The following is a 14,951-nucleotide window of genomic DNA, read 5'->3' on the forward strand; positions in this document are numbered from 1 at the left end:
CTGGACCCATGACTTTGTACTTGCTAAGCAAGTGCTTTGCCACTGAGCTACATCCTAGAACATCCCTACCCCTATTCCCACCCCCGCCGTGTGCGTGCGTGTGTGTGTGTGCGTGTGTGTGTGTGTGTGTGTGTGTGTGTGTGTGCTTTAACTCAGGGCCTGAGTACTGTCCTTGAGCTATTTTGTTCAAGGCTAGAATTCTACCTTGAATCACAGCTCCACTAATTGCACTTTTTTTTAGGGCCTGGGCTCACTTGGGTTTTTTGCTTTTCCATATGAGCCACATCTCTACTTCTCCTCATAGTGTTTAAAGCATCTTTTAAAATTTACTTACAAACAACTAAAAGTCAGAATTATTCACAAAACAAGAAAAGCTGAAAGTGAAAAAATAAAAACCTGGGGCTAGGAGTTTGGCCTAGTGGTAGAGTGCTTGCCTAGCATGCATCAACGACCTGGGTTTGATTTCTTGGTATCATATACACAGAAAAAGCTGGAAGTGGTGCTGTGGCTCAAATAGTAGAAGGCTAGCCTTGAGAAAGCTCCAGGACATTGCTCAGGCCCTGAGTGCAAGCCTCAGGACTGGTAAAAAATAAAAATAAGCAAATAAATAAAAATAAAAAGCTGCTGGATACTGGTGGCTTACGCTTCTAAACCTAGCTGGTCATGAGACAGAGATTTGAGGATCATGGCTTGAAGCCAACCTGGACAGAAACTCTCTGTGAGACTCTTATCTCCAATTAACTACTCAAAAATTAGAAATGGCAGTGTGGCTCTGAACTCAGGGACAGCACCCAGGCCCTGAGTTTAAGTCCCAGGACTGACAAAAACAAAAAAAATAGATAGAAATTTTAGACGACATAGTAGTCCTGGCTCCACACCTCTTACATTAGTTATTTATCATTATGCCTGTGTGGTTTTTTCTTAGTGAGGAGGAATAAAAGTGTGTTCTCACTGCAATTAAACCCAGGTTGTTTTTATTTTTTTTTTCTGACAGAAGTCAATTGTCATTTGAATGTGTAACCCACCGTTAATGTTTTAGGAAAAAATTAATAAATACAATTATTGAGAACATCTTAGGATACTGTCTGCAGTATTCGGAAAAGGAAGTAGGCCAGGTGTGGTGACGCCAAGCTGTGGCGGGAGGAGTAATGTGAGGAACGCTGTCTCCACACACCAAGTACACAAAATGGCTCTGAGGTAAGAATTCCACCACAAGGCCCTAAACACGCCCTGGTGAGCCACAGTTTGGCGGGAAAAGGAGAAGGTCCCCTGACGACAGTGACGTAAAAGCGACGCCCTGACCCGTCCTGTAGAAGCCCTGTTTCCATTGGTTACGTTCCCGCGATCCTGCCCAATCAGCCCCTCTTTCCTTCGTCCTCTCGCCCGTAGCCGTGGGGTTTGCCCTGAGTAAAAGTGGCCGCGGAGGCTTCCGTCCCCGACCTGGGGTAGTGCGCATGTGCACGAGCGTGTTTTGTTGTTTTTTTTTAAGGAGGCGGGGAAAAGGCGTTTGCGACTTGGCCGTTGATTGGCTGGAGGGTGAAGTCCCTAGCGCGCTGATTGGCTTGGCCAATCGCGGGAAGGAGTTTGTGGCGCCTGAGAGAAGTAGCTGCAACTCGCCGCTACCGGGTTCTGAGGCCTTCGGGGAGCTCGCCCGACCGAACCTTCGGGCCCCTAGCCTGACGTGCCGGCGAAGATGTGGAATAGTACTGAGGCGGGGGTCGGGGGAGGAGGAGAGCCGCGGGGGACGCAGCGCGGGCCGGGCTGGGGGGGCTGGGGGCGGGCGCGGGAAACCTGGGGGTTGTTAGGCTCGGGGTGCGTCCCCCCCATAACCCACGCTTGTTCAAAACCAGGTGGGTTTGAAAGCTTCGGCGGCACCGGCTACGGCGGCGGCGGCGGCGGCTACACTCAGTCCCCGGGGGGCTTCGGGTCGCAGGCCCCGTCGCAGGCCGAGAAGAAGTCTGTAAGTTCCGCGGGCGGCGCGGGTGTCCCTCGCTGGGCGCTCCTGGGCCTGGCCTGAGGAGCTTGGCCCGGCGGACGGGGCGAAGCGCGGGCGGCATTGTCCAAACCCATTATTTTCCATATTATTTATTTTTATTATTTTTATTGATACCCCTTCTCGTGTTTTGTTCCCATTTCCCTCCCCCTATTTTCCATTTTAAAAACGAGCAGTCCTTCATTGGCCAGGTTTTGGCATTGGTAGTAGCCAACGAGTCTGTCTTGTCAAACTCTGTTTGTCTTCCTGCATATGACACTTTCTTAGATGCATAGTCACTCATCCCCCCTTTTGTTCTGGTACTAGGGCTCCAACTCAAGAGCCTGGGCACTTTTCTTGAGCTTTTCTGCTCAAAGTTAGTGCTTTACCACTTGACCTACAGCTCCATTTCTTGTTTCCCCCCCCCCCTATGTATTGGAAATAAGAGTTTCAGATTTTCCTTCCTGGGTTGGCTTTGAACTGTGATCCTCAGAGCTCAGACTCCTGAGTAGCTAGGATGACAGGCATGAATTATGCCCTCTTATACTTTTACTGTGACTAGCATAACAGATCAAGTCTCATTTTTCAAGGGGGCTGCACCTTACTGTTATAACATTTGTCTTAAAAGGAAATTGTACTCGTTTTTGTTATATCAAGAGATCTGGGAATTTGGCCTAGTGGTAGAGTGCTTGCCTAGCATGCACAAAGACCCAGGTTTGATTCCTTGGTGCCATATACATAGAAAAAAAGCCAGAAGTGGTGCTGAGGCTCAAGTGGTAGAGTTCTAGCCTTGAGAAAGCCCAAGAACAGTGCTCAGGAGCTGAGTTCAAGCCCCAGGGCTGGCAAAAAGAAAGAAAAAGAGAAACCTAGAGGAAGTGGCACTGTAGCTCAAGTGATAGAGTGACAGTCTTGAGCTGAAGAGCTCAGGGACAACACCCAGACCCAGAGTTCAAGCCCAACAACTGATAAAGAAAAGAAAGAAAGAAACCTAGAACAACTGGAGTCCTCTTTCGGGTAACCATTTCTCAAACACTTTTCTAATACCACATCACCGCTGCAGTGTCCTGGGCAGTCTGCCTTACCTTAAAGCTGGGGTTCCCTCTACAGGTTTGCTGTGGCACTAAGTTATCCCACCTTACTCCCCTCCAGCCTAGCATTTGGTAAACGCACTGTGCTACACCAATTTGTCCATTTAGCAATAAGTTTGGAGTCCTATGATGCTGAGTTTGAACTGAAAGGTGTGACATTCCTATGACCTTGTTCTCTCTCTAATGAGGACAGTAAGGTTTGTCTTGAACTTTTAAAGCTGAAATAAATTCAAAGTGCTCAGCACATTGCAAGTATTAAATGAATGATGGTTCTCAGTTGAATGTATTCACAGCACTATTTCTTTTTAGAGAACCCGAGCTCAGCACATCGTACCCTGTACTATATCTCAGCTGCTTTCTGCCACTCTCACAGATGAAGTATTCAAAATTGGGAATGTGGAAATTTCACAGGTATGTAAAAGAGTTCATAGAAGTTCAGTCCCCAGGTCTGGCCAAAAAAAGAATGAAACAATGAGACTTCATTTTGTTTTAAATGACTTACTTTATTGTTATAAAGGTGATATACAGACGGACTACAATTACTTTGGTCAGATAATGAGTAATTTTTTTTTTTTCTCCAGTCCTGGGCTTGGCCTCAGGGCCTGAGCACTGTCCTTGGGTTTTTCTCAAGGCTAGAGCTCTACCACTTGAGCCACTGCCCCCAGTTTGGACTGCTTTTTTTTTTTCACTCCTTTTCCCCCTCACCTTCCTGGAGATACACACTTGACTACACCATGCATAAAAGAAGATAGAATTATCAAAAAATTAAAATTTAAAAGGGGTGGGAATGTGGCTTAGTGGTAGAGTGCTGCTTGCCTAGCTTGCATGAAGCCTGTGTTTGATTCCTCAGTACCACATACACAGCAAAAGAAGTGGCACAGTGACTCCAGTGCTAGATTGCTAGCAAAAGAAGCTCTCAGGGGCCACTCCTCCTCCCCCCTCACTAAAAAAGAAAGAAATTTTTTTACCTATACCTATAAGTTCTAATGTTTCTCTTAGTTGCTTTTGCAGTCATTTCAAAGTTTTGGGTCTGATGTTGAAGTCTTCGATTCACTTTGAAGTCCATAAATATTACTTTGGTATCCAGGAAGACAATCTTTCTTTCTTTTTTTCCTATCTATCTATAACCTAGGTCACAATTGTAGGAATAATCAGGCATGCAGAAAAGGCTCCAACCAATATTGTGTACAAAGTAGATGACATGACTGCTTCACCCATGGATGTTCGTCAGTGGGTTGATACAGACGTAAGTAACTCTTTGGATTAGAATGGATTACTTTTGGACTTGGGAGATGATAGACTCTTGTAGTCTTAACCTTTACGCTTTCTTTCTTCCTTTTTTTTCATGCTGGTACTAGAATGCGATCTGAGCACTGTCCCTGAGTTTTTTGCTTGAGGCTAGTGTTCTGTAGTTTAAGCCACAGCTCTATTGTGTGTGTGTGTGGTGGGGGGGAATGGTGGTTAATTGGGGGTAAGAGTCTCAGATTTTCCAGACTGACCTAGCTTTGAACCATGATCCTCAGATCTTAGCCTCCTGAGTAGCTACGATTACAGGCATGAGCCAGCAGGGCATAAACTTTTATATGAATCTTTATTTTTTGCATAAACACAAAATGCTACAAGTAAAACTTAAAGGAAATTTGAGAGGAATAGAATTTAAATTCCACAATAATGATTTTTTTTATCCCGATCTCTGCTGCATTCCCAATATAGTATGTATGTATGCTAGTACTAGAGCTTAAATTCAGGATATCCAACTCTTATTCTTTGCTGGTTAGAGACAAGAATCTTTCAGATTTGTCTGTTCAGGTTGACTTCAAACTCTCATTCTCAAATTTCAGCCTCCAGAGTAACTAAGATTATAGGTATGAGCCACAGGCACCTAACCAGGAGCTTCTCTTTTTGCCTTGGCCAACCTAAACCTTTTTTTTTTCTTTCACTCTTTCTTTCTTTCTTTCTTTCTTTTTTTTTTTTTGCATTTTTTATTGTAATTAGTAAAAGGGTTACATGATATTTGCCAGATAGAAGGTGCATTAATTCACGTACATTGATACCCTTTCATTTGTCTTGGTACTCTTTCTTTCTTTCCTCCTCCTCCTCCTCCTCCTCCTCCTCCTCCTCCTTCTTCTTCTTCTGTTAAAGGTAATATACAGAGGGGTTACAGTTATACAACAGCCTGGAATTTTTATCCTCATATATATACCTTCTACATAGCTGGAATGACAGCACATATCACCAGACCAAGCTTGTTTGTTGAGATGGGAGTCTCACTAACCTTTTGCTTACTCTAGCATTACATAGTGAGATGATTTGAAACTAATGTTAATGTGCTAAACTGCTGAACTTTGGGCTAAGATGCTACCTCTGAGCTTTTGTACTCAATGCTAGTGTTCTACCACTTGACTCACAGCTTTACTTCCAGTTTTTTGGTGATGGATCGGAATTTGAACTGAGCTAGCTTTGAAACTCCATCTTCACATCTCAACCTCCTGAGTAGCTATGATTATAGACATGAGCCACCAGTTCCCAGCTTTGAATGTCAAAAAAAAAAGTTTGTCACTGGTCATGGGGCTTGAACGCAGAGGCTCAGAGCCTGGATATTGTTTCTGAGTGTTTTTTTTTTTTTTTTCCCTTTTTTTTTGCCAGTCCTGGGCCTTAAACTCAGGGCCTGAGCACTGTCCTTGGGTTTTCTCAAGGCTAGAGCTCTACCACTTGAGCCACAGCACCACTTCCGGATTTTTTCTATGTATGTTGTTCCAAGGAATTGAGCCCAGGTCTTCATGCATGCTAGGCAAGCACTCTACCACTAAGCTAAACTCCCGGCTGGTCTCTGAGCTTTTTGCTGAAAGATAGTGCTCTTGAGCCACAATACCACTTCTGGCATTTTCTGAGACAGATAAAAGTTTCATGGACTTTCAGGCTGGCTTAAAACTGTAATCCTCTGATCTCAGCCTCTTAAGTACCTAGAATTAGAAATGTGAGCCACCAGCACCGGCTATGTGTGTGTGTGTTTATCGGTGGGACTTGTACTCTGGGCCTAGGCATTGTCTCTGAGCTCTTCAGCTCAAGGCTAGTGTTCTACCACTTTGGCCCACAACACCACTTCCAGTTTTCAGATGGTTAGTTGGAAATAAGAATCTCATGGACTTTTGTGCCTGGGCTGGCTTTGAACTACAGTCCTCAAATCTCAGCCTCCTGAGTAGCTAGGATTACAGGCTTAAGCCACCAATGCCTGATTTAAATATAAATTGGTTGTTTATTTATTTATTTATTTACTTACTTACTTTTTGCCAGTCCTGGGCCTTGGCATTCTCCCCAAGCTTCTTTTGCTCAAGGTGAGTTCTCTACCATTTGAACCACAGCACCACTTCTAGCTTTTTGAAATAAGAGTCTCAGGGCTAGGAGTTTGGCTTAGTGGTAGAGCTTACCTAGCATGCACAAAGACTGGGTTCGATTCCTTGGTACCACATACATAAAAAAAGCAGGAAGTGATGCTGTGGCTCAAGTGGCAGACCACTAGCCTTGAAAAAGCCCAAGGACAGTGCTCAGGCCTTACTGGCAATAAATAAATAAGAGTCTCACAGAATTTCCTGCCTGGGTTGGGTTCAAACCACAATTCTCAGATCTCAGCCTCCTGAGTAGCTAGGATTTAAGGCATGAGCTACTGGTGCATAGCTCTAAGTGTAAATTTTAATGAACATTATTGTTCATTTAAATTCATAAAAGTATCTGGCAGGGCCGGGAGTTTGGCCTAGTGGTAGAGTGCTTACCTAGCATACACGAAGACCCGAGTTCAATTCCTTGGTACCACATAATTAGAAAAGGCCAGAAGTGGTGCTGAGGCTCAAGTGGTAGAGTTCTAGCCTTGAGAAAAATCCAAGGACAGTGCTCAGGCCCTGAGCTCAAGCCCAGGACTGGCAAAAAAAAAAAAAAAATATCTGGCAGCAGTGACTCATACCTGTAACCTTGCTATTTAGGAGTCTGAGATATGAATGTGGAGATTCAAAACAGGCCTGGTTCAAGTGCATGAGACCCTTATCTCCAGTTAATCACCAGAAAGCTGTATGTGCATCTGTGGCTCAAGTGGTAGAGCACAGCCTTGAACCCAAAAGTTCAGGGACAGCGCCCAGGGCCCCCAGGATAGGTGCACAGCCACATAAATAATATGCATACAATCACCCAGTGGATTCTAAAAATCAGGACAAACTAGATAATGCCATATGAGAGTTTAGTGCTTGTACTTCATGTATTTCTCTTTTTGTAATTTAGAAATTGTCACCAGCAACACTAAAACTGTGTATGTCTGTTTATCTGTTAGGATGCCAGCAGTGAAAATACTGTGGTTCCTCCAGAAACATATGTGAAAGTGGCCGGCCACCTCAGGTCTTTTCAGGTAAAGTCAGAAGAAAATGGCAATTTAATGTACTTGTGTGAAGCGATTTCTGGATTTATGTCTAGGTTTATTTTTTACTTAGCTAAAGGTTCATGTTTAATTGGACATTATCATTTTCTCTCTCTCTCTCTCTCTCTCTCTCTCTCTCTCTCTCTCTCTCTCTCTCTCCTTCTCTCCTTCTCTCCTTCTCTCCTTTTCTCTTTCTTTTTTTTGCCAGTTCTGGGGCTTGAACTCAGGGCTTGAACACTGTCCTTGGGCTTTTCTCAAGGCTAGTGCTCTATCATTGAAGCCACAGAACCACTTCCAGCTTTTCTATACATGTGGCACCAAGAAATCAAACCCAGGTCTTTGTACATGCTAGGAAAGCACTCTACCACTAGCCCAAACTCCCGGCCCCAAATTATCATATTCTCTTAAGAGGAAATAACGTTTACCTTAATATAAAAATATCACAATGGGGGCCAGGAGTGTGGCCTAGTGGTAGAATGCTTGACTATCGTGCACAAATCCCTGGATTTGATTCCTTCCTACCACATATGCAGAAAAAGCCAGAAGTGGTGCTGTGGCTCAAGTGGTAGAGCTCTTGAGGAAAGCCCAAGGATAGTGCCCAGACCCTGAGTTCAAGCCCCAGGACTAGTCAAAAAAAAAAAAAAAAATCAATGATAAAGAGTAAAGAGTAACAACATCCATTAGATACAGAACGGAAAGCACTGGATTTGGAGTCAGAAGATTAGATGGCTTTGTAGAAAAATAACATCTATGAGCTAGTTTTGTTTGTCCCTTGCTTATATTTGAATTACTCCCCAGTTAAATATTAACACATTAGCAAAATACTATAACCAAGAAAGGAGTGTTGGCTTTAACCTGCTTGTCCTTTGTGTTTTCCTGTTTGTTTTAATAGAACAAAAAGAGCCTGGTGGCGTTTAAGATCATGCCCTTGGAGGACATGAATGAGTTCACCACACATATTCTGGAAGTAGTCAACGCGCACATGATGCTGAACAAGTCCAACAGCCAGGTAAGCAGCTTCCCTGAGCTTTCCCTTGCACGAAAGAGCACAGGCTGCTTTGGGGCTCTGCCTTTGACATTTTAAAGGGCAGACCAAAAGAAATTTATTACTCAGAGTTCAAAACATTATTTGCAAGAGCTTCCTTGTTGTTTCATTTTATTTTGTTTTGGCCATACCTGCAGCTTGAACTGTAGGACCCAGGAGTCGTCCTTGAGCTTCTTGTGCTCAAGGCTAGTGTTTACTACTTGAGCTATAGTTCCACTTCCAGGTTTTTTTGTTTTGTTTTTTTGCCAGTCCAGGGCTTGAACTCAGGGCCTGAGCAATGTCCTTGGGCTATCTCAAGGCTTGAGCTCAACCACTTTAGCCACGGCACCACTTCCAGCTTTTTTCTATGTATGTGGTACTGAGGAATCGAACCCAGGTTTTCATGCATGCTAGGCAAACACTCTACCACTAGGCCAAACTCCTGGCACTTTTTTTTTTTTTTGGTCAGTCATGGGGCTTGAATTCTGGGCCTGAATGCTACCTGGGCTTCTTTGGCTCAAGGACTGTGCTGTACCACTATAGCCACAACACCACCTAAGCCTTTTCTGAGTAGATTATTAGAAATAAGAGTCTCATGGACCAATGGCACCCAGCTGCCATTTTTTTTTTCTAGTCCTTAGGGCTAGAACTTAGGGCCTGTGCACTGTCCTTGGACTATCTCAAGGATAGAGCTCTACCACTTGAGCAACACACCATTTCCAACTTTTTCTGTGTATGTGGTACAAAGAAATAGAACCCAGGTCTTCGTGCATGCTAAGCAAGCACTTTACCACTAGGCCAAAGTCTCGGCCCCAGTCCTGTTTAATTTATAAATGTCCCCATTGCATTTTATCCCAGATGAAACCTTTGAGTTCTCAGAAGTATGATTTCTTCTTAGCCATTTTCCTGAGTGGTTGAGTTGGACTTTGAGAGATAGAGAGCATTTAAAATACCAGGTGAAGGAAAGAGCATTTTAGACAGGGAACCTCATGTTCCCATCAGAAGCATGTTTTAGGATAATAAGTGTCTGCGTGTGACTAGAGGGTAAAAATGTGTTGATGTCCAGAAGGTGTGGTCAAGAATAACATTGGAAAGCTGCGGACTGGTGGCTTCACTGCAATCTGAGGATCACAGTTCAAAGTCAGCCAGGGCAAGAAAGTTGGCGAGACCCTTATGTCTAACTAACCATCAGAAAAGTGATGCTGTGGCTTAAAATGGTAGAGCATTAGCCTTGAGTAAAAAGAGCTCAGTGACAGCCAAGGCCCTGAGTTCAAACCCATGACTGCCCAAAGAAATCAACCAATCAGTCAATACATGCTGAGTTCCAGTGGCTCATTGCCTGTAATCCTAGCTACTCAGGAGGTTGAAATCTGAAGGTTCAGATTAAAGACCGCCAGGGCAAAAAAGTCCATGAGATTTTGAGATTTTTATTATTTTCAATTAACAACTCTTTTTTTTTTTTTAAAGGTGGCGCAGAGCCAGTGGAATGGCTCATACTTGTAATCCTAGCTACTCTGGAAGCTGAGATCTGAGGATCAGGGTTCAAAGCCAGCTGGGCACAAAAGGACCTGAGATTCTTATCTCCAATACAGGGGAAGTGGGGCTTAGCTCAAGGGTAAGGCCGGTAGCCTTGAGCTGAAGAGGTCAGAGACAATGCCCAGGCCAAGTTCAAGCCCCATGACCCACAAAAAGAAAAGATGGGGAGTAAAACTAATTAAGTGGTAGAGTGTGAGACTTGAGTGCAAAAGCTAAGGCATCATTTCCAGACCTTGAGTACAAGCTCTATTATGGTGCACAAAAAATTAAGATACAAATTTGGAAGTTGTGTGTATTGAAAGGTTTTAAGTACAGAAAGAAGTGACATAATTATAGGGACTTACGACTTGAAGCAATGTGGGGCAGAGCGCTGATTGGAGTTCAAGAGCTGAGATAGTAGATGAGATGCCAATTATGAGTCTAGAGTGAAAAAGATCAGCTGTATAAGTATGCTGTGGGAATTAGTAGATTTGGGGAGAGAATGGAGACTTACAGATGACTGAGCTCTCTAAGACTGGGCCTGAAGTTATAATGAAGGAGAAATATAGCATGAAAGCCAGTTCTTTAAAGAAGAAAGTAGTAATTATTCATGTATATATTTTTCTTTTTTTGTATGTATATATTTTTCATTTTTTGCCAGTCCTAGTGCTTGAACTCAGGGTCTGAGCACTGGCCTTGGCTTTTTCTATGTTATGTGCTAGGCAAGCATTCTACCACTAGGCCAAACTCCCTGCCCCATATATATTTATTTATTTTATTTTATTATTTATTTATTTATTTTTGTTGGTCATGGGGCTTAGACTTGTCCTGGTTGCTGTCCCTGAGCTCTTCAGCGCAAGTCCTAGAGTCCAGGCCCTACCCCTTGAGCCACAGCACGATCTGTGGTTTTCTAGTGGTTATTTGGAGATAAGAGTCTCATCGTCTTTAGTGCCTGGACTGGCTTTGAACCTTGAACCTCAGATCTCAGCCTCCTGAATAGCTAGGGAGGTGTGAGCCATCACACCTGGCTTATATCTATTTTTGATATGTGCTTCAAGTGATTCTTTTACTGTTCCTGATATTCTCATTAGATAATAACTTTCCCTTTCCATGTAAGCAATTATTGCTGGGAAAATACTTAAATTGTTTCTAAGCTGCTTAATAACAACTTATATAAAGTAGCAAAGACTTCAGTTGAACTTGGTGAATTTTCTTTGTTCCGAACTTTTCAATTCAGCTCCCAGCAGGAAGGCCCTCTCTCGGCAATCCAGGAATGAGTGATGCAGGGAACTTCGGTGGAAATAGTTTCATGCCCTCCAATGGCCTCACTGTGGTTCAGAATCAGGTAAATTGCCTATGACTCCAGAAGTGTACAACACAGTCAGACCTGAAGTTCTGTTACTTTCATGATCTAAGACTAGCCTAGGCCTGGCTCCTGGTTGTTTATTTGTTGTTGTTTTTAATAGAAGGATTCATGTTTACAAAGGCAAGCTGATACAATGTAGTTACTAACCTTTTTCTAATCTGAATTATCAGGTGCTGAACTTGATTAAGGCTTGCCCAAGACCTGAAGGATTGAACTTTCAGGATCTCAGGAACCAGCTCCAGCATATGCCTATAGCCACAATCAAGTGAGTGCTTTCTGTGAGCCATTTCTACCTTTTAATCTGTTCATGGTTTATAACAACAGAGTGTGTTTATAGCCGGTGCGGTGGCTCACTCCTGTAATCCTAACTTCTCAGGGGACTGAGATCTGAGGATCTTGGTTCAAAGCCAACCCAAGCAGGAAAGTCTGGATCTCGTTAACTGTCAAAAGAAACCTGAAGTGGAGCTATAGTTCAAATAATAGAGCACTAGCCTTGAGCAAAAAGAAGCTCAGGGATGGCACTCAGACCCTGAGTTCAAATCCTAAGACCAGCACATGCATGTAAACACATATAAGCTATCAACTTCACCTGTGATGGTGAGGTACAGAATTGCCTTTGGGAGGACAGGGGGAGCGGTCAGGATGTGGGTTACTGTCCTTGGATACTTTTTGCTCAGGGCTGGCATTCTGCCACTTGAGCCACAGTACCACTTTGGGCTTTTCTGTATATGTGGTTCCAAGGAACTTCATGCATGTTAGACAAGCACGCTAACACTAGGCCCTGCTCCCAGCCCAGAATTGCTTTATAAGTTACTGGCATGACCCAAAGGATCTCACAGTTTGATTGTTTCATACTGTTTCTGGAATGTCTTTCCTTTACTTCCTGCAGCTTTCCTGCCCAGAATAGGAGCAAAGAAGGTTTCAGTGAATGGGAAGGGAGAGTGTGTGTGTGTGTTGCTCAGTACTAAAGGGAGAACTTTAAGATATGTGCTAGGAGATTTCACAGGCAAGCTGGGATGTAGCTCTAGATTCTTTTTTTTTTTTGCCAGTCCTGGGCTTAAGCTCAGGAGCTCAGGGCCTGAGCACTTTCCTTGGGCTTTCTCAAGGCTAGAGCTCTACCACTTGAGCCTCAGCAACACTTCTGGCTTTTCTATGTATGTGGTACCAAGGAATTGAACCCAGGTCTTCATGCATGTTAGGCAAGCACTTTACCACTAGGCCAGACTCCCAACCTTGTAGCTCTAGATTCTTGTTTCACTTTGCTTAGTCTGTATTTAAATGAGGCCCTGTTTTCTTGCATTTACACAATTTGGGAGAGGAATTCAAGCCAGCCCTAGTAGCCATTATCTGCATAGATAGCATCCATTGCTTCTCAGAGCCTTCTATGAAGAAAAGAGCTAGGATAATATCGGCATCCAAAAGGCAATTTTCTTCCTAGACTAGTTTGAAAATGACCCCTTTATGCTTTCTTTTTAGGCAAGCTGTGGATTTTCTTAGCAACGAGGGACATATTTATTCTACTGTGGACGATGATCATTTTAAGTCCACAGATGCAGAATAATGGGATCTCCTGGGTTTCTGAGAAGTTGCCAACTGGACCTGGTTCTCACAATCTGTTTGCTCCAGCTGTGTATGTTTGGCGAGGTGACTTCTAGGAAGCTTTCATGCTGATGAACTCCTGCTCTTCTGTGTTTTTGTTGTTTAAAAACTGAAAGGAAAAACAAGCATTGATAGGGAAGTAAACCAAGTTAGAGTTCCTTAAAGAAGTTCCAAATAGGAAGGGGGGCTGTGGCTCCAGGGGTAGGGCAGTAGCCTTGAACTGAAGAGCTCAGGGACAATGCCCTGGTCCAGAGTTCAAGTCCCACAATGGACAAAAAAAAAAAAAAAGAAGTTCCAAATAAGCTTCCAGGATAGATAAGATTATAAGAGGAATGGTATAGATAGGGCAGTATTCGTACTTGGGGCTTTGTTCTTAAAAACATGCTTCTGTTGAGAGATGAGCCAGACCAATCCTGCTGTGGGCACAGAATCTGCTGAGGAACCCACTACTTTTGTTACTCTGGTTCTGTAACATTACTTTCAAAATTGCACTTTCCTTCCTTTCTTGTCTTACATGCTGCTGTTAAGTACGTTTGTGAGGTTCTAGAATGGGATGGCCTTTGAGGACAGCAGAAAGGAAGAAATGTTACTATGTTTTGTATTATTAAAAAAAAGAAAAAAGTACATCCAGATGTTTAATAAAACTTCTGTTACTGCAAGAGCTTGTGAGTGAAATGTTTTCCCTTTTTCTTTCTGACCTGATGGAATTGCTGCTTTATCATCTAAGGCTGTGTAACATAATTATAATAAAGCTTGGATTTGAATCCTGGCTTCTACTTTTTGATTAGGATTTTGATTAGGATAAGTCAGCTGTGAAGCCTCCATTTCCACATTTATGAAAAGGTTTTTCCTCTGAGGTTTGTGGTAAAGATTAAGATAGTTAAAAGCATGTAGCTATAGCCCTGGTAGAATACTTGATTGGCTTATGTTGGGAGTTCAGTCCCCAGTTTTGCCAAGTGAATGAGACGTGGACCTTATTGACTGTTTCTCAGTGTATGATCATGTAAATAAATTATCATTTGATCTCAGGATGAGACTTTCCAAACATCTGGCTGGTGTTTTTTGTTTGTTTTGCCAGTCCTGGGCTTGAGCTCAGGCCTGAGCACTGTCTTTGGGTTTTCTCAAGGATAACACTCTACCACTTGAGCCATAGCATGACTTGGTTGTTTTTTTTTTTTTTTTTTCCTATGTATGTGGTACTGAAGAATCAAACCTGGGTCTTTGTGCATGCTAGGCAAAGGCACTCTACCACTAGGCCAAACTCCCGGCCCCGTGGTGTTTTGAGTTTTTTTGTTTTAATTAGCAGTGGAGTTTGAACTCGGAGCCTTGTGCTTGCTAGAGCCATACTTTAAGCGTTTTTTTTTTTGTTGGTTTTATTTTGTCAGCTGTAGGTCTTAACACTCAGGGCCTAGGCTCTGTCCCTGAATTGCTGTGCTCAAGGCCAGCTCTCTTATCACTTGAGCATCACTTCTGATTTTTGAGTGGTTAATAGGAGATAGGAGTCTCACAAGGACTTTTCTGCTCCAGCTAGCTTGAAATCACGGCTAACTTGGAATCACGATCCTCAGATCTCAGCTTCCTGAGTATTGTAGTTAGGATTAGAGGCATGAGCCATCAGCACCCGGCTGTTGATTTTTTTGAGATGGGATCTCATTTCCTGTTTGGACACCAACCTTGGCTATAATCTATCTACCTGTGTTAGACTTCTTGTAACTAGGATAGTAGGCATATGCTGCCCTATCCAAGCTCTCCATAGCGAGTTTGCTGAACCTGTCTGCCAAGGCTGGCCTTGAACAGTGTTTCTTCCAGTCCCAGCTTCCAAGTAGCTAGGATTATAGGTGTGAAGCACCAGCACCAGCCATATGGTTGATTTTTGGCCAACTTGGTCAATTCTATTTCTTGTGAAACTAAGTTGAAGAAAGTAAACTTCAAATCAGGCACCAGTGGCTCACATCTATAATCCTAGCTACTCAGGAGGCTGAGAT

At 43.3% G+C, this 14,951-nt stretch overlaps 1 protein-coding gene across 1 annotated transcript; it reads left to right on the top strand.

Moving 5' to 3' along the window:
• The first annotated feature begins 1,579 nt into the window (after window positions 1-1,579).
• Window positions 1,580-13,730, top strand: Rpa2 (replication protein A2). The gene is made up of 9 exons (XM_090335461.1): window positions 1,580-1,703; window positions 1,851-1,960; window positions 3,370-3,471; window positions 4,193-4,306; window positions 7,379-7,453; window positions 8,355-8,471; window positions 11,239-11,346; window positions 11,538-11,632; window positions 12,844-13,730. Exons 1-9 carry the CDS (start codon window positions 1,694-1,696, stop codon window positions 12,926-12,928), a joined length of 816 nt encoding a protein of 271 aa, XP_090191587.1. The 5' UTR covers window positions 1,580-1,693; the 3' UTR covers window positions 12,929-13,730.
• The last annotated feature ends 1,221 nt before the right edge of the window (window positions 13,731-14,951 follow it).

This window comes from Megascapheus bottae, chromosome 6 (assembly GCF_031878675.1).
Source record: "Megascapheus bottae isolate mThoBot1 chromosome 6, mThoBot2.hap1, whole genome shotgun sequence".
In the NCBI taxonomy this organism is placed as follows: Eukaryota; Metazoa; Chordata; class Mammalia; order Rodentia; family Geomyidae; genus Megascapheus; species Megascapheus bottae.